The sequence below is a fragment of the Aspergillus terreus genome, genomic scaffold (genome assembly GCF_000149615.1).
Source record: "Aspergillus terreus NIH2624 scaffold_2 genomic scaffold, whole genome shotgun sequence".
Classification (NCBI taxonomy): Eukaryota; Fungi; Ascomycota; class Eurotiomycetes; order Eurotiales; family Aspergillaceae; genus Aspergillus; species Aspergillus terreus.
In genome coordinates, this window is record NT_165925.1 from 2,040,975 (window position 1) to 2,064,205 (window position 23,231).

General features: G+C 54.0%; 8 protein-coding genes across 8 annotated transcripts; 6 read left to right on the forward strand and 2 right to left on the reverse strand.

Moving 5' to 3' along the window:
* Positions 1–1,886: 1,886 nt before the first annotated feature.
* ATEG_01715 (YoaK family protein) lies at positions 1,887–2,901 on the forward strand (the record flags this gene model as incomplete). Its single annotated transcript, XM_001209080.1, has 2 exons — positions 1,887–2,238; positions 2,285–2,901. 2 exons carry the CDS (start codon positions 1,887–1,889, stop codon positions 2,899–2,901), a joined length of 969 nt encoding a protein of 322 aa, XP_001209080.1.
* Positions 2,902–3,394: 493 nt separating this feature from the next.
* On the forward strand, positions 3,395–4,340 carry ATEG_01716 (uncharacterized protein; the record flags this gene model as incomplete). Its single annotated transcript, XM_001209081.1, has 2 exons — positions 3,395–3,451; positions 3,504–4,340. 2 exons carry the CDS (start codon positions 3,395–3,397, stop codon positions 4,338–4,340), a joined length of 894 nt encoding a protein of 297 aa, XP_001209081.1.
* A 581-nt stretch (positions 4,341–4,921) lies between these two features.
* On the reverse strand, positions 4,922–5,269 carry ATEG_01717 (ankyrin repeat domain-containing protein; the record flags this gene model as incomplete). The annotated part of the gene is made up of 1 exon (XM_001209082.1): positions 4,922–5,269. One exon carries the CDS (start codon positions 5,267–5,269, stop codon positions 4,922–4,924), a length of 348 nt encoding a protein of 115 aa, XP_001209082.1.
* Positions 5,270–7,982: 2,713 nt separating this feature from the next.
* ATEG_01718 (M50 family metallopeptidase) lies at positions 7,983–8,963 on the forward strand (the record flags this gene model as incomplete). The annotated part of the gene is made up of 4 exons (XM_001209083.1): positions 7,983–8,198; positions 8,247–8,609; positions 8,661–8,705; positions 8,754–8,963. 4 exons carry the CDS (start codon positions 7,983–7,985, stop codon positions 8,961–8,963), a joined length of 834 nt encoding a protein of 277 aa, XP_001209083.1.
* A 1,494-nt stretch (positions 8,964–10,457) lies between these two features.
* On the forward strand, positions 10,458–11,318 carry ATEG_01719 (uncharacterized protein; the record flags this gene model as incomplete). The annotated part of the gene is made up of 1 exon (XM_001209084.1): positions 10,458–11,318. One exon carries the CDS (start codon positions 10,458–10,460, stop codon positions 11,316–11,318), a length of 861 nt encoding a protein of 286 aa, XP_001209084.1.
* Positions 11,319–11,852: 534 nt separating this feature from the next.
* Positions 11,853–13,680, reverse strand: ATEG_01720 (putative pH signal transduction protein PalI; the record flags this gene model as incomplete). Its single annotated transcript, XM_001209085.1, has 3 exons — positions 11,853–11,860; positions 11,916–13,436; positions 13,491–13,680. The coding sequence occupies 3 exons, from the start codon at positions 13,678–13,680 to the stop codon at positions 11,853–11,855; spliced, it is 1,719 nt and encodes a 572-aa protein (XP_001209085.1).
* A 2,372-nt stretch (positions 13,681–16,052) lies between these two features.
* On the forward strand, positions 16,053–19,972 carry ATEG_01721 (glycoside hydrolase family 55 protein; the record flags this gene model as incomplete). The annotated part of the gene is made up of 9 exons (XM_001209086.1): positions 16,053–16,269; positions 16,857–16,938; positions 16,997–17,111; positions 17,314–17,378; positions 17,424–17,704; positions 17,778–18,199; positions 18,270–18,635; positions 18,688–19,161; positions 19,220–19,972. 9 exons carry the CDS (start codon positions 16,053–16,055, stop codon positions 19,970–19,972), a joined length of 2,775 nt encoding a protein of 924 aa, XP_001209086.1.
* A 569-nt stretch (positions 19,973–20,541) lies between these two features.
* On the forward strand, positions 20,542–23,107 carry ATEG_01722 (DUF3433 domain-containing protein; the record flags this gene model as incomplete). Its single annotated transcript, XM_001209087.1, has 2 exons — positions 20,542–20,587; positions 20,661–23,107. The coding sequence occupies 2 exons, from the start codon at positions 20,542–20,544 to the stop codon at positions 23,105–23,107; spliced, it is 2,493 nt and encodes an 830-aa protein (XP_001209087.1).
* Between the last annotated feature and the right edge of the window lie 124 nt (positions 23,108–23,231).

Genomic DNA, 23,231 nt, shown 5'->3' on the forward strand with positions numbered 1-23,231 from the left:
CTATGAATTAGGGCTAGTCTTTATCACTGGGAAGGACTATATGATTGTGCAATAACTTGCTCTTCGTCAATAAAACCCTCACAACCCAGGAAATATATAAAGTACCTGTCACGGATTCCAAGAGATCGGACTGAGAAGTACAGCCTCATAGTCTGTTGAGCCTACACTACACTATAAAAATGCTCTTTGGTAGCTAGATAAAGTCTAGCAGATTGTCCGCTCTATACAACCGGGGAACATTTCCCCCTTCCGAGCATTTGGGATACCCAAATACGACATCTGATTAGATATCCACCGTAGATTCGGAAGAATACGGAATGTAAAAGGCAATCATCAATTGAAAATGCTTGCTACGCCTAGTCTCTACAGAGTATATGCACACTGGAGGCACCCGCACCTGATGCCAAGGACCCTGGAGCCAATGGACAGATTGGAGTGCAATCCGTGCAATCCACGAGACATGGTTCTTACTTTCATGGCACCCAGATCAGCAATCTCTCGAGGATATCATAGTCTCATGGACGCGGGGCAGTGTCATGCCTTGGCATACAACAGTGGCTGATCTTGTTACCTCGACTGGGAAAGAATAATGCATGGTTGGGATGTCTGCCCTGACCGACAAGGAACTATGAGATTAGTCAAGCAATATGTTTGGCTTACGATATACAGCGTACTTATCAGTGATTCTTCGCTGCTCGACTCCTTTCTTTCAGCTTCTGCAGGCGAACATGTAGATCTCTATATCAAGAGCCAATATACACCTCAAAAGGGGTACATGGAACATGATAAGGTAGAAACTGAGCTACTCTGAACCTTGCCTAACTAGACGACGGCTGGTGCAAAAGACAAGACTTTAGTCGCAAACTATGCTCACCGGCTGCTGGCGATCTTCCTTGGCCAAACAGCCCAAAAAACAAACTACGGGCTATGCTGCGCCACGCAGGGTAGCTGCCAGCTTTGCATGCATCTGGTGTCAGCCGGGGTCTAGAAGGGGCGGCCGCCATCCGGTTCTCGTGTAGAGACTCCCTGATAAGCACCAAGTCCCTACCGCCCACATTTGCTACCTGATTGTTCCGATCTGTGTCACCCTGAGCTGGGAAAGACAGCAGAATACGACCGACGCCGGGACTTGTTTCATGCTAGGCCAGCAGCTGACGTTTCCCCAGTCCCCAGAAGCATTCTGCCCCATTCCGGCGGCACTGCCAGAATCCTCACGAACTACACTTGCCTGCCAAGGTCCCGCCTAATTCCGTCCCCAACTCTATCCAGCGTGCTATCGTCTACAAGAGAACTCCCCTTGGCGTCCCACCGATCTACATACTTCTTTGCACTCAATATCATTGGCGTGTCTGCCTAATCTCTACCCGAAGCGGATTCCGGGACTGAGCACGAAAACCGGATGCAGCCCGTGACGCCGCGGTGGTAACGCCAAGGACGTGCCAAGCTGCTTCCACGGCGGAGCCTTGCGATGAATCCAAAGTCGGGGGGTCGTGATATCACAAGGGGCACCCGACTGGTGCGTTGGTCCTCGGAGTATATGTCGGGAACTTTGGGACCGCTGGTAGGACCAGTTCCTGAGGTAGATAATCATGCCGCCGCAGGTCGGTTTTGAAACGCCTTTCCGGTCGTGTAACCCAAAGCACGAGCTCGCCATGGCGATGGCAGATGCGACTGGAGGCTGTACTCCGTAAGCGAGTAGATCGGAGTTCTCCAGCAAGACGCGCAGTCTTTGTCCTTGGCACAGGGTTATTGCTTTGGGCAGTATGATATAAAACAGCCACCCTGGGCAGTGACCTGCTCCACCCGCCTGTAGGATATAAACCAGAACCCTACCGTGTTCTTCCAAGATCTCCCCCGTGGACTGTTGTACCTCCCTAGCCACAGCCATGCAGAGCAGCCAGCACAACGAAGTTCAGCCGGCCGCAACGGCAAACAACAACCAGATGATATACTGGGACCCGCAGACTGTCGTGTCTCCCTCGATATCCCGGTTCGATGACGAGACCAAAGACCCTGCCGGGATGTGGTCCGTCGGAGGCAGCACCACAGTGTCTCTGTCAGGGAACCAGGGCACCCTGACCGAGAAGCAGCCGGTACTGACGGCCCTGTCGAGACACTTCCAGGCGAACATCAACACCGCATACACAGACATTCTCCTCATCATCTGCGGGTTCGTCAGTGGGCTGGTCGACGGACTCTCCTTCAACGCCTGGGGGAGTTTTTCCAGCATGCAAACCGGTATGCACCCAACCGCTGCTTCTTATATTGTCCTAACCATGGACAGGAAACACCCTCTTCATCGCCCTAGGCGCCTCGGGCCAACCAGCCTACCCAGCATACCTCTGGGCCAAATCCCTCATCGCCCTGACAACCTTCCTCCTAAGCAACGTCATCTTCATCAACACCTCGCGGGCCCTCGGCCCCCGCCGCCGCTCCACCCTGATCCTCTCCTTCGCCGTGCAAACAGCCTGCCTCCTCACCGCCGCCATCCTCCTGCAGATGCAAGTCGCCGGCCCGCGCCCCGAAGACCCGCGCGCCCCAATCGAGTGGATGCAGGTGCTGCCCATCGCGCTGCTGGCGTTCCAGGCCGGCGGGCAGATCTGCACCTCGCGCATCCTCGCCTTCGACGAGATCCCGACGGTCGTGTTGACGACCTTGCTGTGCGACTTGCTTGTCGACCCGAAGCTCACGGCGCGCGGGTGGAGCGCGAACCCGAAGCGGAACCGGCGTGTCGGGGCGTTCCTGGCGCTGTTTCTTGGGGCGATGACCGCGGGAGGGTTGTCCAAGACGACGGAGATGGCGGCGAGCTTGTGGTTTGCGATGGGGTTGAAGTTTTCGATTACGATCGCGTGGTTTGTGTGGAGGGGAGAGAGAGAGGGGAAGGGGGATGTGGAGGGTTGATACGATGATGATGTTTCCTTATGGGTAAAGATAGATGATGTACGCGGTTATGGTCTGATGATTTACTCATACATAATTGATTTTCTGGGACGGTCGATGGCCTTCCCTTTCCGTTTTAGTGCTCACCCTTTCGCCGCTTTTTGCTCACTGAGTAGGTCTGAGCACGCCCTGAGCACGTCCTGAGCAGCCTGAGGCTATCACTGAGCACGGGGTGAGCAGGAGACTGAATGCCCTAAGCGAGTAATCTCAATAAACTGCACCCCGACTAATAACCCTCTCTCTTGCCCGCCTCTCTATTTACAGTCCACTCTTACCCGCTACGCTTACTTAAAGCCCAGCGTTTCTATGAGGGCTCTTTCCCTAACCAGTCCTGAGATCACTACATGCAAACAGTGCAAAATAGTGTTTGTTTAACGTGTTATTTGCCCCGCGTTGGACAGGCAGGGCCTTTCCATCTACCGTCCAGAGCTCTGTTTTGTCGCCCATAACAGTGATGGACAAGGCATACCTTCCGCAATGGGGCCTGTTACCCGTCGAGCTGTACTTGATCGTGAGTGTTTTGCGCCACTGTTGTTTCCCCTGCGTGGCTAATATCTATAAAGAAACACTGGGATCACTCCTCATCTGAGCCTCCTGAAGACCAGCGCCTCCGACTGATCCATCAGTTCTTGGATCTAGATGAGATTCCGAAGGAACTGGACCCTAGTTGTCATGCCTCGGACACTTACGAAACACTGTCAATTACGGCCTATGAAATCGATACTATCCTTCGCCCCTGGCGCTCTGATAACCTACGGAAGATAGCATGGAAGATTTGGGGGTGTGATAACAATCAGTTGATTTTGTTACGCACCCACTACAATGCCGATGACGACTATAAGATCACGGAATTAGTAGGGTCCGATGAGCTCCACGAGGAGAGGACGGCCTGGTGGGCACTTCTTGATAATCCTAAACTCTTCAATTTTGGTGACCAGTGGTGGCGAGTCTTCGATATCTTGCCTGAGTTAGCCGGCCCTTTGAATAGTTATAGCCGCCTGCCAGACCCAGAAAGTATCTCACGGAGCAGACAGTATTTCAAGGAGAGACTACCGACCCTCAAACAAAGCGACGAATGGACGGCGAATCGTGATAATTATATTGAAAGAGACCTTGCATACCTTCGGCGAATAGTTTCAGAGGGCTATCTTGCTATTGCGGATCAGGAAGCTTTTAAAACAGATATGCTACGGTTAATCTATTATGATGGGAAGAGGAATATTGTCCAAGAGACCCGGACAGAATTCGATGAGCAGATATTTGTTGATGTTGCCGTTGAATGGGATCAGTTGTCGCTCCCTATGCAATTATGGGAGGACGGAAAGACTGGTGAGAAGTATCGAGTGAATGGGGAGCTGGGAAGGGAGTTATATCAGCTAGATGAGGCTGATCTGGAATAAGCATGGCCATGTCGAATCTGGTGGACTCGTGGCACATGATCTCGTTCGTTTGCTCGTTGGGCTTCATGTATTTAGGCGCTGCCTCTTCAACAGAGGGACTCTTATCTTCAAGCATCTTCATCGTCTTTATCGTCAATTCAATCGTTTATCGTCGCTCCAATTGCTTGAACATATGAGCGTTACTAGCGCCAATATGATAGCAGGTTGGAATCAACGGACAAATTCTCCCGGACCCCGGCTAGGATGCGTATTGACCGGTCATAAAACATCTGGTAAAGTCGCTCCCTCCAGAACAGTTTACGGTGACCTCCTTCGTTTACGTCCTTGTCTCCTCTATTCATCTCGGAAGCGCCTCAGAGGGTAAATTGGTCCTGCGACGGGTACGTCGCAATGACAGTCTAGGATCTCTTCAAATCTCTAATCCTACCACAGAGTCAATCACTCAAGACCAACTCCTCGCAAAAAGATGCATCTGAGGCCAGATCCCAGCAATTCCCGCAGCTCCACGCACATTGAGAGAGTCAGACATTCCCAATGGCATAGGAATGAAACCCGATTGATGAGGGAACCATGTAGAGGTCTCAACTATACGTATCACTCTGTTCAGCGTCCCTGGCCAGCAGCAGCCGCATTATGGCCTCATGTCCGTTGGATGATGCCTCTTCAAACGCACTGCCGAGGTCTCCACCCCGTACGTTGATATCGGCACCTCGAGCTAGTAGGATCTGCACAACCTTTTCATGCTCCTCGGCTGATGCAGCTTGAAGTGCACTGTGGAGCCCTTCACTGTGAGAATTGATGTCCGCGCCTCGGTCTAGCAGAAGATGCACAATCTTCTCATGTCCTTCAGATGATGCGACATGTAGTGCAGTGCCACACTCCTCATCATTGAGATTGACATCGGCGCCCCAATCTAGTAGAATCTGCATAATCTTCTCATGCCCTTGAAATACTGCAGCTTGGAGTGCCGATAAAGGATAAATTAGATTCTATTGTTATTTACTTACGTTATATCGACCGGGTATTTAAGAGGCGTAGGCAATTTTTTAGAAATATTGTTAAATATAGTTATTAAATTATCTAGATAAAATAGATGGGGTAAGCGGCTCTGTGAGTATATATAATCGCTCATGAGTAAAAGGCTGATATTTTAGTAAGTAGTGATCTGTGATGCAGACCTCTGAGCGCCCTTACTAAAGCGGCAGTGTCCTAGAGAGGAAGTTTACGATTATCCTAGAAAATCTATTACGTATAGGTACATATATAAATGGAGGAAAGCGGGTTTCATGGTATATATTCCGGCAGAGCTAGCATGAGAAGTATAGAAAGCGTGTAGGGAGATATACTCAGTAGCCAGTTAAACCGCATTGAATGTGGCAGCTCCATGACTCCATGTGCAAAATATCCGATTACCTCGGATGGATACGAAGTATATAACTATATCAAGACCGTACCCCCGCTCCACCTCTCAACTCCCACACTCCACCCCAACAAGCACAATGTCCACCGACAACAAAACCGTCATCTCCAGCACCACCCCAGACGGCATCACCATCATCCGCCTCAACAGACCGCACCGCCGCAACGCCGTCGACCACGCAACAGCCCAACACCTCTACTCGGCGATCCTTGCCTTCGAGAACGACCCGCACCAAAAAGTATGCATCCTAACCGGGATGGGTGACACCTTCTGCGCCGGCGCAGACCTCCACGCCGTCGCGCAGAGCAAAGACAAAGCCCACAACACCCCCCATTTCCAACCACCGCCTCCATCGGGCTCCCCATCCATCGGCCCCATGGGCCCGTCCCGACTACAGCCTACGAAGCCCATCATTGGCGCAGTATCCGGCTACGCCGTCGCCGGCGGCCTGGAACTAAGTCTCCTCTGCGACATCCGGGTCGCGGAGGAAGACGCCGTGTTCGGCGTGTTCTGTCGGCGATGGGGCGTGCCCCTGATTGACGGCGGGACGGTGCGTCTGCAGGCGATTGTCGGCTTGGGGCGCGCGCTGGATATGGTTCTTACTGGGCGGCCGGTTGGCGCGCAGGAGGCGCTGGCAATGGGGCTTGCGAATCGCGTGGTGGCCAAGGGCACGGCGGTGGATGAGGCTGTTGCTATTGCGCGGCAGTTACTGGCGTTTCCGCAGTTGTGTATGAAGGCGGATCGGGAGTCGTGCTATTACAGTGCGTATCAGGCGAGGTCGTTTGAGGATGCGCTGAGGCATGAGTTTGAGGGTGGGGCGGAGGTGTTGCGGACGGAGAGTGTGGCGGGCGCGGCGAGGTTTAGTAGTGGGCTGGGGAGGCATGGGAGGTTTGATGATGGGTCTAAGCTTTGACAGGCAGATAGGTATCTGGGTATCTCGAATGAGGCTATTCAGGGTGGGGATATTGTAATCACCGTGGATCGCCGTGGAATCGCCGTATGGAGCCTCGGTAGTTGCTGTTGCGGGGTAGATCCAGAGCATCGGGCTATATAGTATAGTAGCTTCTATTGACATGTCTGCTAGCAACTAACTAGTCAGACATCCGCGCACAATGGCAAAGAACGCAGAAGCAATCATCACCAGCGTCGCCCAGCGGCTCACCGGCCAGGTCGCAACCATCACCATATCCCGTCCCTCCAAGTTGAACAGTCTAAACTCCACGCTCCTCGAAAAGCTCACGGACACATTCCATGAGATCCCAAAAAGACACCCAGACCTCATCGCCGTCGTGCTCACCGGCACGGGCGCCAAATCCTTCATCGGCGGCGCAGACATCGAGGAGATGGGCAGTTTGGAGTCTCCGGCCGCCGCGCGGCAGTTCATCACCCGCGTCCACCACGCATGCAAAAGCATCCGTGACTGCCCGGTGCCCGTGATCGGACGAGTCAACGGGTACGCATTGGGCGCTGGGCTGGAGGTCGCTGCGTCCTGCGACTTTCGCGTGGCGAGCTCCAATGCTGTTTTTGGGATGCCGGAGGTAAGACACGTCCGATATAGCTCAGCTATACGTCAGTCGCTAAGGGTATCTGATAGGTGCGCATTGGCGTTCCGAGCGTCGTTGAAGCGGCTCTATTGCCCGGGCTGATTGGCTGGGGCCGGACGCGACGCTTCCTCCTGCTGGGAGACAATGTCTCCGCCGCCGAGGCTCTGCAGTGGGGACTCGTGGAAAAGGTTGTTGAGCCGGAGGGCTTGGACGAGGCGGTGGAGGGGTGGATCCAGCGTCTGGAACAGAATGGGCCTCTTGCGGTTCGCCGCCAGAAGGCGTTGATGCGGCAGTGGGAGCAGCTCGGGTTAGATGAGGGCGTCAAGGCGGGCATTCCTGCGTTTGGGCAGTCGTTTGAAGTTGAGGGTGCAGAGGGCGTAAGTGAGCCATCCCGACTAATGAAGGAGATTTTGGCGGCAAAGGAGAAGGGCAAGGCATCGTCGAAGCTGTGATGTACTGTACAATATACTCCGTACAAATCAATAGGGCTGTAGAGCTAAAAATAGCATACATACCAGCCACGACACTAGTCCCAAATAGGTAAGTATTGGCTGGCCGACGCGTAGGCATCAACAGACACTCCAGGCCAGACAGATATTTATCTACTACTTCGTAACGACTTCCGCTTCACTGATCTACCTAGTCTACCTAGGTACCTTTCAAGGCTGTCCAGTCATAATGCCTCCCCTCTACGACATCCTCGAGAAAAAGGCCGTCGAGGCGGCAAGCCACCATCTGGCAAGCCACCATCTGGCAAGCCACCACCTGGCCAGACGCGATCTGACCGTCAACCATACCCAAGCAGTAACCCTCGGAGTCATGGCCGCCTATGTTGTCGTGATCGCGTTGCTGTGGAACCTGCCCTATGTTCGGTGGTCGCTCTGGCCATTCAAGGTATGCCCCTAACACCTCGGGTACCAACCATAATTTAACACAAAACAGATGTTGGTCATCGCCTTCCATGAGTTCGGCCATGCAATCACCGCATGCTGCACGGGAGGCCGGGTCAAGTCCATCTCACTGGATCCCCACGAGGGCGGAGTGACCCATATGCAGGGCGGAATCAGCGCCGTCACTCTTCCGGCGGGCTATCTAGGATCGTCGATCATCGGCGCGCTCCTCATCTTCGCCGGGTTCGACATTGTAGCCAGCAAAGTCGCCAGTATCGTCCTAGGCGTGTGCTTCCTGCTGACGCTGTGGTGGGCGCGCCGGGATTGGCTGACTATTGTGACTATTCTTCTGGCGGTGGGGTTGCTGGTGGCCTGCTGGTTTATTGCCCATGGCGAGGCGCTGCGGTGGGTTGTGGTATGTGCTCGTCGCCTTCATGAAGCAAACAGTGACTGACTGACTGTGCAGCTGTTTATTGGTGTGATGTCCGCGCTGTATAGTGTCTGGGATATTGTAAGTTCTTGACGCCGCTATGTGTAGGTGCTTCTGCTGACGGTTCAGTGCGACGATTTGATCATCCGCAAGGTCAACACCTCGGATGCCAGCGTCTTTGCGCAGAGATACGGGGGATCCTCTCGCTGCTGGGGCGTCATTTGGTCCCTCATCTCGCTTGGGTTCATGGCGGTCGGAATCATCGCAGGGATTGCGGCGTTTAGGGAGTCGTTCAGCGAGCAACAAGATGCTTCGGAGAAGTTTCTTCCGACGCGATGAATAGGTAAATGGTCGTTTAGGTGGTTAGAGATGGGCTAATGATACCATGAGTTTGATTTTCGATTATCATGTTATGCTTTGACTGTATGCTAATACCTTTCGATTCCGCTGGCGGCTATGAATAATGAGTATACCCATTCTATCGTGCAATGCCTAGATAGATCTTAATCCTCCTTCAACACTAACCACACCGTCTGGAATCTAGATCCTTAGTGTAAGGTGAGTACGTAAGTTGTCACTCCACTCGGTACGTACAATCGCTGAACCTGACAGCTCCACCTGTTCCACCTTCAGGTTCAGACTATCTCGCCGATTTGATACTATGACAGTTTCAGACAAATGATGTCTCCGATGATCTGCCCATAATCCAAATCTTATATACTAGCTGATGCGCAAGCCCCTGCCAAATTGTAAGAGTCTCATATGAACGTGAAACCAAGCAATGGCCATGGAAGCCACAACCGAACCCTACCTACAAAGCAATGGCCATAATCAGCATAGTGATTGACGATTCAATCTGCCAGAAACAGTTCCGTTCCCAGACCAACGGATTGCTAGCTGCTTTGGCCACGAAAAACGCGCTGATGAACCGTGATTGCAGGCTATGCCACGGAACCGCCTCTGTGCTGGAAAAGGCGCCATGCCGAGAAGCCCTGATATCGCACGACAGCACGGTTGAGGACAACGCTGGCACGATCTGTGGGGATCCGGTCAAGGCGTCGCTGGCGAAGAAAGAGGTGGTGATCCGGGAGAGAGAGAGGGAGTCAAGATGGTGGAGTAGCGTAGCCCTAACTCCGTCGGAGTACCTCCCGTCAGTATTGCACACATAAATTGTATCCATCTCACATGAACTGAGACAGCCCATAGATCAGCCTCGGAAGATACCGTTGCAACAAATAATAAGAGATCGTCACCTTGTGCCCCGTCAGCTCCATCGGCTCGCGGCTTGAGCCGTCGTGATTTGTGGTGTGAGTGGATGAGCAGCACCACCTCGTATTCCTGCCGTGCCGCCAATCACCAGGAATCCACCGCGCAGAGCCAAGACGCGCTGTTCAAATATGTTACGGAATAACTGGTCCAAGGGGTTGTCGGAGGCTGAAAGGCGTCCGTTATCGAATGGCGAGAAAGTGTACTCCGTAGTTATACTGTATGAGGGTATAGACCTGGACGAAGTCGGATAGACCGAATGTCCCAACCTGCAGGATATGAGCATCCTCACTATAGACCCCCCTCCAGTGACACGACTCACAGTCATAGGCATGAACAGGAACATGCTACAGCCGACCGCATGCCATCTGTGCTCTGCTGATCTGTCCCGACACGGCAAGGGGCCAAATGCCCAGCCTGAAGCCGAAAATATCTGCTGAAGCTAACGAGTACGAGCCTCCCAAGCACGACTCACGACTTTAAATTACCCCCGCGCTCCAGACCCCTTTCTCTGTCTCACTCACCCCATACACCATCCGGAGTACACCCATATACCCTCATCCCACAATGAAACCCCTAGCCCTCCTCGCCCTGGGTCTCCTCCCCGCAACCTCCGCCTGGACCTTCACCTGGCGCGACGAAAACAACACCGCCTGGGTCAAGAACGGCCGCTCGCCCCAGCCCTGCACGCAGATCGACCAAGCCCAAGACCGCCAGTTCGACTTCAACCCCGAATCAGACCCCTACTTCTTCTACATCTGGGCCAACAACAACTGCTCCGGCGACTACCAGGGCTACAGCGACACGCTCTGGCGCAAGAACGCCTCGCGCGACCTGCACTCCTACCTCATCGACCTCGGCGACAAGTCCGGCCCGTCGTCGACGGCTACCGTTGCCAGTGCGACGTCGTCGCCTTCGTCTTCATCATCAGCCTCGAGCAGCACGAGTAGTGCGGCGGCTGCGACGACCAGCGCTGCTGGTGGTGACAGCGGCGGCGGCGGCGGCGGCGGCGGCGGGTTGTCCGGCGGGGCGATCGCGGGGATTGTCGTCGGCGTGGTGGCGGGTGTTGCTGTGCTGGGGGGTGCGTTCTTTTTCCTGGGACGCCGGCGGCGGGCGGCGGCTGCCGCTGCTGCTGCTGCTGCTGCTGCTGCGACTGAGCAGCAGTCGGGGCAGGATGGGGCCCCGGGTGCGGGTGGAGCGGCGCCGCCGTCGCCTGGACACCACCACCAGCAGTATATGGCGGAGAAGCCGCCGGAGAAGTGGCCGGTGGAAAAGGGCCCCGTGGAGCTGCCGGTTGGACCGCATGCGGTCGAGATGAGCAATACGCATGGCGTGGTGGAGATGAGCAACAGCCATGGGGTCGTGGAGATGAGTGATTCGAATCGGTTGAATGAGCTGGAGGGCAGTGTCAAGTCGCCGTATCGGTAGAGATCGATATGGTCTTGAGGTGATCGATGGTGGAAAAGCTTGGTCGATGCATGATTGTTTCTTGTGAATAATACCCGGATAATGTATATACCCTGTTCTACAATGGCCATTTCGTTCATCGTACGAGTGTAGCTACTTCATGCACAAGGTCCCGTCTAGCCTCTCCCATTCGTGCAGCACGACTATCATACACGTCGAGATCACTATATACCAGACTTTGTACACAGAAGCCGAGTCCAGTGGATTAACAAAAAGCACCGGCTCGGGCATGATAAAGACCAAGTCTGTCCACCAACTCCAAACTCCGCCAAACAAACAAAACACAAAACCGCCAATATTATATTCAAGGGAGGGGGTATCTTGTGGCACTGATAGGGGGCATGCGACTACCAGCGCCGCCGCCTCTGCCTGCGCCCGCGCGGAGATCAAAGTCCGGGTTGTTCTCCAACAGCACGTCCCGCTTCTGCTGCGCGGGGAGCGGCGGCGGACGCCAGCGAGGATTGATAGGCCGCTCCGAAATAGACGTGAAGTGGCTTATATCGCTAGTAGTCGGTGAGCTGGGTTCTTCTGCCAAGCCTTCCGTCAATTTCTGCTCACCATTATTGCCCGGTGTCAACGCAGTAGGGAGCCGCGGGTTGCCCACAGCCGACTCGTTCCGATTCGCAAACCGCGGGTCGTTATCTTCGTAGTAGTCGCCCGAGTTGGACCGGACATGCGTTTGCGGAGAGCGGTTCATGCTGCGGGCACCATACGCGTGCACAGGAGACGGAGACGGGCCCACACGCAGATCGGCGCCCCAGCCAGCACGTGGAGGAACATACGACCTAGATTCTGTTAGGGGGACAGAGCTGGAAGGCACTTGAGACATGTCATACGGAGTGCGGCTGTAGAGACTCGATGGGCTCACGGGCTCCGCATACCCATCGGCCGAGACAGCATGCGGTTGCGGCTCTAATGAGTCCTGCATCTGTGGTTCGGTAGATCCCGTTCGTCTGGGCTGCGGCGTCATTTCAATTGCCTGACCAATTGGTCCCGCGTCGGCTGACACTGCCATTCCAATGGGCCCGGGAGATGGCTGGCGCATCTGGCCATTGGGCGGGCCGTGGTAATCGTACGCAGCCTCCTCCGGAGGTGGCATCGGTCGAGACCCTGGTCCATAGCCGAGGGTTGGTGGCCCACGATAACCCCCTCGTCCCATCATTCCTGGGTGCCCTCCCCGCATAGGACCCATCGGGGCCCCCCTCACACCAGCTGGTGGTGGTCCCCTGGGGCCCGCATACGGGCCTCCGCGACCGTAGCCGCCCCGAGGAGGGTAGCCACCTCGTCCCCGCGAATTAAATCCAGGAGGGGGTGGGCCTCTGCGCGAGCCCATGTTAGGGTCCGAATACTGGTTATGCAGTCGGGGATCGTTCGGGCCGGGTCGCATTCTTGGCCCCGGGCCTGGGCCGTACGGACCAGGTGGCAGAGTATCTTCGCGCTGATAGGGTGCGTCCTCGCGCACCTGGAACTGATGTTCCGCATCGTTGGCCGGGGTCCTTGAGTTCAAAGGCGTGCGATCGTCATCGCTCTCTCGTGTGTTGGTCCGGAAGGTAGCAAATGTAGGGCCATTGTCGGAGCCAGGAGGGGTGACAAACGAATCCTTTGTCTCCATCTGGAAGGCCTTGGGTTCATTCACCGCCGCGGCGGCGGCGGCTGCATTCTGGCGGTTGTAAAAATTCTCCCCGCTCATTTCGGCATTCTCCGCGATCCGCTTCTTCCTGGCCTTGCGGCTGACGAGGGTCCGGCGCATCGCACAGGTGACGACACCACAGCTGACATGGATGATGGTCGCTGCGAGCACAATCCACCCGCCCCATCCGAGATGTGGCACAAACAACAGGATATCCACCAGGAAGGCAAGAAGGGTGACGAGAAGGGTCGGAAGAAGGAGGATCAAAAGCGCCAAAAGGTAGCGAGGCGAATGCGACGGGCCATGGAAATGCGCAGCGATGGCCATGCAGAGACATATGAGAGTGAGGAGGGCGGCCACCGGATGGACGATCAGGATGGAGGATAACGATACTCGGGTCGTTGACGGGAGATTAAAGTCACTACTGGAGCCGGTGCTGGTCATATCGTCTGTTCATGGTTAGCCTGAAGGAAGCGTCCGTCAGTGGCGACGGGGGAACAAACCATTGGTGTACCCAACGTGAATGTTGGTACATTTGTCATTTTTACAATAACCAAAAACACCGTAATCGACATTTTTGAATGTCGCCAAGGGAATCCCCTTGACGATTGGGGTGGAGATGACGGAGAGAAGTAAGAGCACAAACGCGATCAGGAGAAGGATAGTAAGCGGAGTCGCGGGTCGCAGTAACATGGCGAGAGGGGAGGACAATGATCACCGTCAGCGCCACAGGCGACAGACAGGATCCAGACGAAAGGAATGACCGAGGGAGAAAGGTCTGGTGTCGAAGGAGACTGCGAGGAGGATGACACGCCGTCAAATGACGATCGAGTGGTGCGTGTCTAAGGGGGAATTCAAAGCATTAACGGGGACATCGCTTTGCCCCGACGGGAGGGGGAGAATGGGGGGCGAAAGAGAGGAAAGAATCAGAAATCCAGTTTCTGAGAGGGACCAGCGCCAGGCAGAAATAATTCGACCTGTTTGGCGAGGGAAGAAAAGAGGAATGAGTGACTAGGGGGGAGAGAGGGAGAAAGAGAGTGTGTGGGAGGAGATGGAGAGGAGGAGGAGGAGAGGCAGAAGCATAACGGGGTTGACGTCCAGTGACATCCCGCCCTCATTTCTTTACTTTGACTGACAATCATCTACATACACCCACTACAACTTCGTTCTCCCACGCTTGACGTTTCTACATCTACTCTCTATCCCCTTTCGAAGATTATTCTGATCTTTTGCTGTAGCTTCGTTTTCAGTCCGCAAGCTTCAAGCTCCTCTCCTCTCTTCCTGCAATCCTCACTCTCCCCTGGACGATTCTTCGTGGTGGCTGAGTGAGTGCAAGACGGATAAATTTGCACAAGGCCTCTTGATTCGTTCAACCACAGACAATCACGATGCGGTCGAGTCCCACGGTCCACGAGTAACCTACGCTTGCCAAGGCTGGCAGTGCGATACAAGCCCGACCAGACAAAGACCGGCAATGGTGCCTCGTTGCGGAGACTGTTGTCTTTGCTTATCCGACGATGGACCTTTGTGATTCCCGTGCCATCCCTGAATACACATCACTTTCGGTCTTTTCGTTGACCGATCGGGTCCAGCTTGTCGCAAGCTAAGCGTATCTGAACCACCGAACCGTTTTAGCCAAGGTCCCGTTTGGGTGCATGATCGACTACTCCCAGGGGACTCTACCATTGCATCTGCGATTCTCCCACAGAAGCAAAAAGGGACCAAATTCAAGGAAATTATGGGACAGGAACCAGGCCCACCTCATTAATCCCTCCCAGTGCACGGAGTACGGAGTATCCTTGGGAAGCTCTGGCCCAGCGCCTTTTGGGTAAGGTGAAGGAATCCCCCTCATCCACCACGGGATTTAGATTATGGGTCGGTCTAGATGCAGGAGAATGATTCGAAACTATGTACCCAACGAATCCGCAACACAGGTGACTCGGTAGGGACCGAATTCCACGATTGAGCGTTGTTAGGTGTTATGGGCTTCGTGCCGTGTCTGTCGTATCAGATGGCGTGGCTCCCATTCTGATGGCGCACTGGGGTCGTAGTTGGTCAGGTCCCTCCGGTCCGTTGTCGTTACCGCAAAACGCCCTCTGCAGGGCATTCGGTGATTGACTATCAGTGCAGATGAACCTCGAGTACACTTTCTAATCCTAATTGCTCGGATGGAACACTGCCATGATGGTATTTGTCTCAAATTTGAGCTCGGGCGTTGTCGAAAAGAGAATAATTTCCATAATGATCGCCCTATGTCTTGTCGGGCTTCCCACTAGCGGAGGATCAACACCATGAAGCCAAACATGGGCTGAAGCTGCTTCGATCAACCCGTCGGATGGTCACCATCCAGTCAGCGAACTGCTGAAGGCATCGATCAGGGTCAGTTATAGATATAGGTCCAACTTCTTGGGAGTAGTGACCTCTATATACCATAAGCAGTACATTACCTACATGCTCCCTCACTTCCATCACTCATGAGGATTCCTGTGAGGTATAAAAGCTTGACAGTACCCAAGCCAATAGTAACAGGCGCCATCACGAACATCCTTGAATAAGGTTGTCTCGGCTGCACAAATCTCACCTCTGGCCTTCTGTCTGAACCGCTGCAGCGCGAAATCAGCAGTTTGGGCCGTAAACCCCATCGATACCTTGCAGATGAAAATCCCCCATGTCCCATGACGACTATCCATGGGGCATTGCTCTTCCGATTGGCGTCCGTGGTCAATCCCACTCGATTGAACCTCTCATGTGATGGATGGCCTACAAACTGCAGGGTGCCGTCGCACACAGCTCGATGATGCTACGGCGACCTGTAATGCCTACGGCTCAAGAGTGCGCTATTTATTTGCCTGCGCATCGCACTTTGCTTTTTGAGTTATTTCCCCTCATCTGTCGTCTTCTCGCTTTCATCGCCCTTCGTACAAAAGGACCCGAGACACCAACAACTGCGAAAACACCATCTATTTCCTGAATCAGTATACGAATCATCGACGCTTATTGCGCTCTGTCAGAGACCCATTGCTTCTTACATTTCATAGCGTGGTGGATGCCTAGGCTTCCCTACCATGCCTGGCTTCTGGAAGGGCCCTATCTGGCTCAAAGCGAAACTCGCCCCCGACGATGATCAGCGCCCGCTGCTGGTCCGCGAAATGCGACGGTCGTGTGCTCCTACGGATAGTGTGAAGAACCCCGAGCTTGCACCTGTGGCGCCCCAGGAACGCTATGTCGGGTTCGGTATTGGTGGTGCTGGAAATATTCGCAAGTCAGGCCACCATTTCTTCTGTTTGCCATAACTGATACAGACCTGCTCTAATCCTGTGGAATTAGGGTTATGATCCGCGACGGCAGATAGGGTTCTTCGGGTCGCCGTGCGATCAGGAATGAGGCCCGTCCAGAGCTGGACCCGACTCCCATCCCTAAATGGGTTCAGTACGGAAATCAAACGGGGAATTGAGCTGATGGGAAGGAAACGACGAGTTACGCTGACCGAAACATTTCTTCACATGACTTATGGCTGACTGCTGTCTCTCGCACGACTTAACCCCTTGTTGATCCGCTGATGCGTCTGCCGTCTTTGGTATGCACAACCGGGTACACACCTCAGTGGGATGATATGGATAACTGCAAAAATCGATAGGCAAATGAAGAGCCTAATCAAATAGAATTGGAACGGTTTCTTTACGTGCAATCGATGGCTTTATTGCCGTGTTTCTGCATGGTTACCTCGTTTGGCATAAACCTCCCTTCTTTGCCGTACTACATTCCAGGCACTGAACAGCCAACTCAGAACCGCGGGCTAGAAGGGGCGGGGCTTGAGACCGGATTGTACTAGAGCATTGTTTCTGGAAATATCAGATCTCGGTCCACAGTTCCCAACCCGAATTCCAGCCATGCGTTGGTCGCGAAGGAGACTGGCCTTGATTCAGCCCGCCATACCGGGACCGAGCTGAAGTATGCATGTGCCTGCGGACAAGGGACAACCATAGAGTACATAAATACCTAAGAACAGATCCTCGCCTGACGCGTCTGCTTTGCCCACCTTCTTCTCCGGCCACGCGTTGTGCACCGTCTGGGCTCGTTTCTGTCAATTTATTCTGGCCCAGTCTGAGTGCCAGACTCTGTTGGTTAAAGCACTAGAGCCATTGGGACATATGTTCTGAAGAAGGGTTTGGACATTCTCTTATTCCATTCGCTTTGTATAGTTTCCTTCTTATCTTTTTATTGCATATATCCGCTCATTTCCCCTCGCATTTGGCTATGGCGTTCTTTCAATCTGCATTGGGTGTACTGCTTTTAATGTCCTTGTCACTACAATCATGGGCAAAGCTTCCTCCCGCCTCGCTTCTCGAATATTTGAATGCGCCAGGTCGTGATTATGCTCCTCGTCCGTCGTAAGTGCATTCCCATACATATCTGAGCCGTTGCTGACTTCGCAGGGGCATCCCATTCACATTAAAGGACAACAAGATAAAACCATGGCTCCATGTGGCACAAGCACCAGCCGTTCACCCACCAATTGGCCAGCAAGTCGGCTGCTCATCCACCAACAGCTCTTCGGGATACTGGTACGAACATATCGAACACAATGGGCAGAGTTCTTTCTTGAGCCCCGAGTACAAGGAGAAATATGCCGTGTTCCGGAATGTCGTGGCGGATTTTCACGCCGACAACACAGGAAAGACTGATGCTTCAGAGGCGATCCAGAACGCTATTGAAGGTATGGCCTGACATAACGAGCATATAATCCTTGGCCACGGGGAATAGCAGCTGACCTCTGCGGTTGTGTGTAGCGGGACCGGCCCAGGGCGCGCCTCGCAGCGCCCACAAGATGGGCACGACCGGGCAGCCTGCCATCGTGTATCTGCCTAGTGGCGTCTATCAGTTGAAGAAAGCGCTGCAGCTATATGTCGGCACTGTCATCACAGGTGACCCTGCCAACCCGCCCATCTTGAAAGCGGGTCAGGGGATAGCGGGTGACCATATGATTTATGCGAAGGATCCCAACTACGGGGGCACGGTCAATTTTTATATGGGGATTAGAAATGTGGTCTTGGATTCTACGGAGGTAGACGCCGGTTCGCATTTTACTCTCCTTGACTGGACTGTCAGTCAAGCGACGCAGCTGACAAACGTTGTCTTCAACATGCCGACCAAAGGGTCAAATCATGTTGGGCTTACCACGCAATATGACTATAACAGCAATATCATAGTGGTATGTTTCCTAACACTCATCTTGTTGTCCTTTCTTCATTGCTTCTATAAGGGTGCTGATCATTTGGCAGTCTGACTTGACATTCAACGGTGGTGCAGTTGGAATGCATCTCAGTGGACAGCAATGGGTATTTCGCAACCTGAAGTTCAGAGGAACGTTGACGGGGGTTATCGCTGGAGGAACGAATATTGTATTCCTCGGGTGTAGCTTTGAGGCAGGAGATGTCGCAATCAAAGCGGATTCCACCTCCGGGTCTTTGACGGTCATCGATTCCACTGGGTCCAACATGCGCACATTCATCACGTCCAACGACTCGCATTCGGCCGGCAACGCGATTATCCTCGATAACGTGGAGAACTCGGGAGACACAGTTAAGCTGGGGGATAAAGTCGTCCTCTCCGGGCGCACATCCGGAACTTGGGTGCATGGAACATTGGTGAGGGTAGCCAACCATCCTGGGGAAAACATTGTGCTAACATTGTATACAGTACCCGCCTCACCAAGGGCAGATCCAAAGAGTGGAAGGCCAAATGGTCCAGACAAACCGATCTTCTTCTTTGCTCTCCGGAAACAAGTATTTCACTATGGCGCCGCCAACTTATCGGGAGTATAGCGTTTCGGAAGTCCTCAACATCAAGTCTGTGCCCGATCGACCGGTGAAAGGGGACGGCCAGACAGATGACACGAAGAATATCAATGCGATTTTGGCCCAGAATAGAGACTGCAAGCTCATTTATTTCCCTGCGGGCACATACATTGTCACGGACACGATCTTCATCCCCTCGGGCACTCGGATCATTGGGGATCCCTATGCTTCCACCATCAGCGCAGTCGGTGCCAACTTCAAGAGCACAACTGCTGTTCGAACGATGGTGCAAGTGGGCTACCCAGGCGATGTGGGTGTAGCCCAGATCAGCGACATGCTGTTCACGGTCGCGGATATCCTACCCGGTTGTCAGATGGTGAGTCAATTCAGACTGGGCCCTTCATGCCAGAGGTCCTAACGAACCATGCTACCAGGTCGTCGTAAGCATTTCGGGAAAATCTCCAGGCGATGTTGGACTCTGGAACACTCACTTCCGTATCGGCGGTGCAGCCGGCAGCAAGGTCGAGAGCCAATGTACAGGGTCCGCTGCGGATTGCAAAGCTGCCTGGGGTCTGCTGCGTCTGAGCAGCACGTCGTCTGCCTATATCGAGAACATGTGGGGATGGACCGCGGACCACGACCTCGACGGCCAGAACCAGCAAGTGATTTCCACCGGCCGCGGTCTCCTCGTCGAAGCCACCGCCGCAACCTGGCTTGTCGGCACGGGCTTCGAACACCACACGTTATATCAGTACAACTTCAACGCCGCTCGCAACGTTTTCTCCGCGCTGCAGCAAAGCGAAACCCCGTATTGGCAAGGGCCAGGAAACATTCTGGCGCCTGCGCCTTGGGCAGACAACGTGGCGACCAGCGATCCCAACTTTGCGCAGTGTGCGCCCAACGACGCGACCTGCCGGATGGCGCTGTTTGAGCGCATCAACCAGTCTTCAGATCTGTTCCTGTTTGGCGGGTGCAACTGGGCGTTTTTCAACAACAACGGGGGTTGCAATGGGGCGTGTCAGAAGAACGCCATCCAGGTGCTTAACTCCACGGCGCTGTATCTGTATGGGACCAACACGAAGAGCGCCGCCAATATGATTCTCGAAGGGAACTACCAGGTTGCGACCGAGGCAGAGAATTCTGGTGGTTGGGGGGGAGTGATTGCCGGGTTTCTGTATAATTCTTGAGCCCGTTCTATAGACACGGGTACTATGGATTATTATCTTTGCAGATTATAGATATGTTGTCAATTAGAGTGTCACATGGACTGATGACTGACTACTCTCATGGTTACTTCGAAGATTTCAGCTCCGTGGAGGTATAGAACGGTGTAAATATAGAGGCGGGTGGTGCTCTGGGTTTGGCTCGGGCCGCATATCCACCACTTCAACCAGGATTGCCAACTCACTCCTCCAACTCAATCCCACTGCAATGCAAGGTGCATCCAACCACGATCTACACCACGTCGTCGATCTCCAGTCATCAGCAGCCATGTCGAAAGCCACTTTAGCGGTTGAATCGGGTCTGATCGGGCCTGCATGGCGTGGTGGCTGGGCCGATGCGGTGGCTGGGATGAATCGAGGACTCTAAACAGTCCCAACCACCTCACGCTCAACTCTCGCAAGTCTCGAGATTATGCCTCCTTGTGTCCCTGGCGGACTTACTGGCCCCTTCAACTCTATCGGCACCCAGGAATGTGCAGCGGACTTGCCCTGCAACAGCGCTCGGTGCATACATATTTCGGTGGTCGACCGTCATGCTGGCTCCGGGGTCTGGGAATGTGAGCCTGCGAACTGTCAGCTGTAAGTTCTCCGAAGAATTCAATGCCTCGTGGGGATCGCTCGGTCAGGAACGTGCGCTAACTAGGCGACTCAGCGAGTCGACCGCAGCTGCACCACTCTCAATCGCAACAGTCCATCGCCGCATCGGACGATTATTACTCGTTCTCCGATCGTCACACAAGCTCACGGTCCGCCAGCAACGGTAGTAGTCAACTCACGATCGTGAGATATGCTACACCAAATTCCCATCCAGTCTCGCGAACAGCATCGCCTGCAGTCTCTCGAGCCAATCTTGTCCCACCGGCCCCTGTTTCCCGGTCTCAACAATCCGTCAACATTCCAGACGTCGACGGACCCAGCACATCACAGGCGCAACGAACAATGCGACAGACGGACGAGGGTTCCGTCCGTCTGAACCCCGTAGCGGACCACGCGATGCATCAGCTTCCTTCGGACAGCTACGCGGGGCGCCCTCCCACCCCCGGGGTGGACGATTCGCCCTATCTGCGTTTCGCGATCAACCAACTCACGCGAGATGATGATCAACAGCAGCTGGGGAGACAGAGCTCCATCGCGAGTAGTATTTCGACAGGAGAACATGTCGTGTGGGATGAGGAGCTCGGTTACTTCCGTCGTGCGCCGGAGATATCTAGGGCCACATCCTCGCAGCAGCCATATCCACAGCAGACAAAAGAAACCCCGGTCGATCGGCCGCCTCAAAACTCCGTAGACATCGAGTCCTTCGTGCCGGTGGATCCCCCCGATGACAGTCTACTCTATCCACCGCTGGATTACGTGCCTACGGTGCTCCGGCCGTGGGCGCTGGCCTTGGTTATTCTGTGTTGTTTGCTGATGATCGCTGGCATTGCTTTCTGCAATGTCTGGTCCGAGAAACATCAGGGTATCTGGGATTATCACGGGCAAGGCGGAGCGCGATACTTTGTCGTCGAGTTCCTTCCTCAGATTCTCGCGGTCATTATCACCATCTGGACGTTTGTCGTCCAGGCCGCGGTCTATCGGACGATTCCTTTCGCCATCATGGCGTCCGAGAGACCACTTGGTCGTGTTCTGCAGGGAATGCCGGTATTGTCGCAGAATTTCCTTGTGCCTGACCTATCTCACTTTGTGCATGGAGAGCCCGTCGTTGGGCTCGCACTGTCTTCGATATGGTTGTCGAATATGATTGCGATACCTCTACTCAGCTGCTTTTTCCAAGCGAAATGGTTTGTGATCGACGGTCAGGGAGTGTGGCGATGGACTGCGGTGATTGCTGTTGGTTGGACACTTGTCGCGGTGTACGCGCTGCTTACAATCGGCCTGCTCATGCTCATGTTCCGCTTTGTTCGCACTTGGTCGGGCTTAATGTGGGACCCTGTCTGCCTGGCGGACCTGATCTCGGTCATTCAGCGATCAAACATCCTGCACGATTTTGAGCATTCGGAAACGGTCCCTGATGTTGGTGAAACGCTTGACCCCAGGCCCCTGCGACTGGGATATTGGAGGTTGTCTACCCGTTCGGAGATCTTCTACGGCATTGGAGAAGTTGATGCGCCTATTGGGACTCCGTCTTTGCATCGTCTGGAGAAGAACCGCGCCAAGCAGCCACATGGTCTTTCGAAAGTCGCATACGATGTCGAACAGCAGGGAAGTCTTGAAAAGGATGCGTGCGATGGGCATCTGTACTCTCCTGCCATTCGATACCGTTGGGTTCCGTGGTTTCTGCGCAGACCGTTGGTATTGTCGTGGACGGTTATCATCGCCGCCCTCTTCATTGCCTTCGTGGTCGTCAGTTTCATCCACGATGCCATACAAGGCGGATTCCCCCCGAAGCTGCCGACCCTTCCGTCTACCGGCGCTTTCTCTTCCTCGAATTTTCTATACAGCTTTATTCCCGCTTTCATCGGCAACCTGCTGTTCCTTTCTTGGCAGCATATTGACGTCCACTTTCGAGCCCTCCAACCCTTTGCTACCTTGTCTGCCCCTGAAGGCGCCACAGCAGAGCGAAGCCTTTTGCTGTCATATCCATCATGCTTGCCTTTTCAAGTCACCGTCCTCGCCCTTTTGAACAAGCACTACAAAGTAGCCTGGATCTCCCTGGTCTCTATGCTCTCCGGCGCGCTCCCTATCCTAGCTGGTGGCGTTTTCATCGCTCTCTGGTACCCGACGGATGATGAAATCCGCATTGCTTCTCTCATGCCGGCCTTTTATGCGTTGGTAGCGTTCTGTGCGATATACACAGTGTCCTTTCTGGCTATTTGGCCCCGACGATGCCGCCATCTGCCCCATGCTATTACCACACTCGCCGATCAGATCAGCTTCCTCTACCAGAGCCCTTTGCTATCGGACAAGCTGCTCCGTGAACCGAGAAGTAAAGCGGATTTGATCACTCGTCTCGTAATGGCGCCCCCGGGAGACAGGGAGTATCCGACTTATGGCTTTGGGATCTACGTCGGTCGAGACGGGAAAGAACATCTTGGAATTGACCGTTTTCATCGGCCTGGGCGGGCGGACATGTTGATCACGACGGGCTCGATGAAGTGAGATACCCACGCGACGAGCGAAGGTAATGACATGCTGGAGCGAGATGGTTTTGATTGAACCAGCTTGAGCACTTACGCATCATCCGCATTGCATCTGATTGCATTGATGAGTTATGGCGTTATGA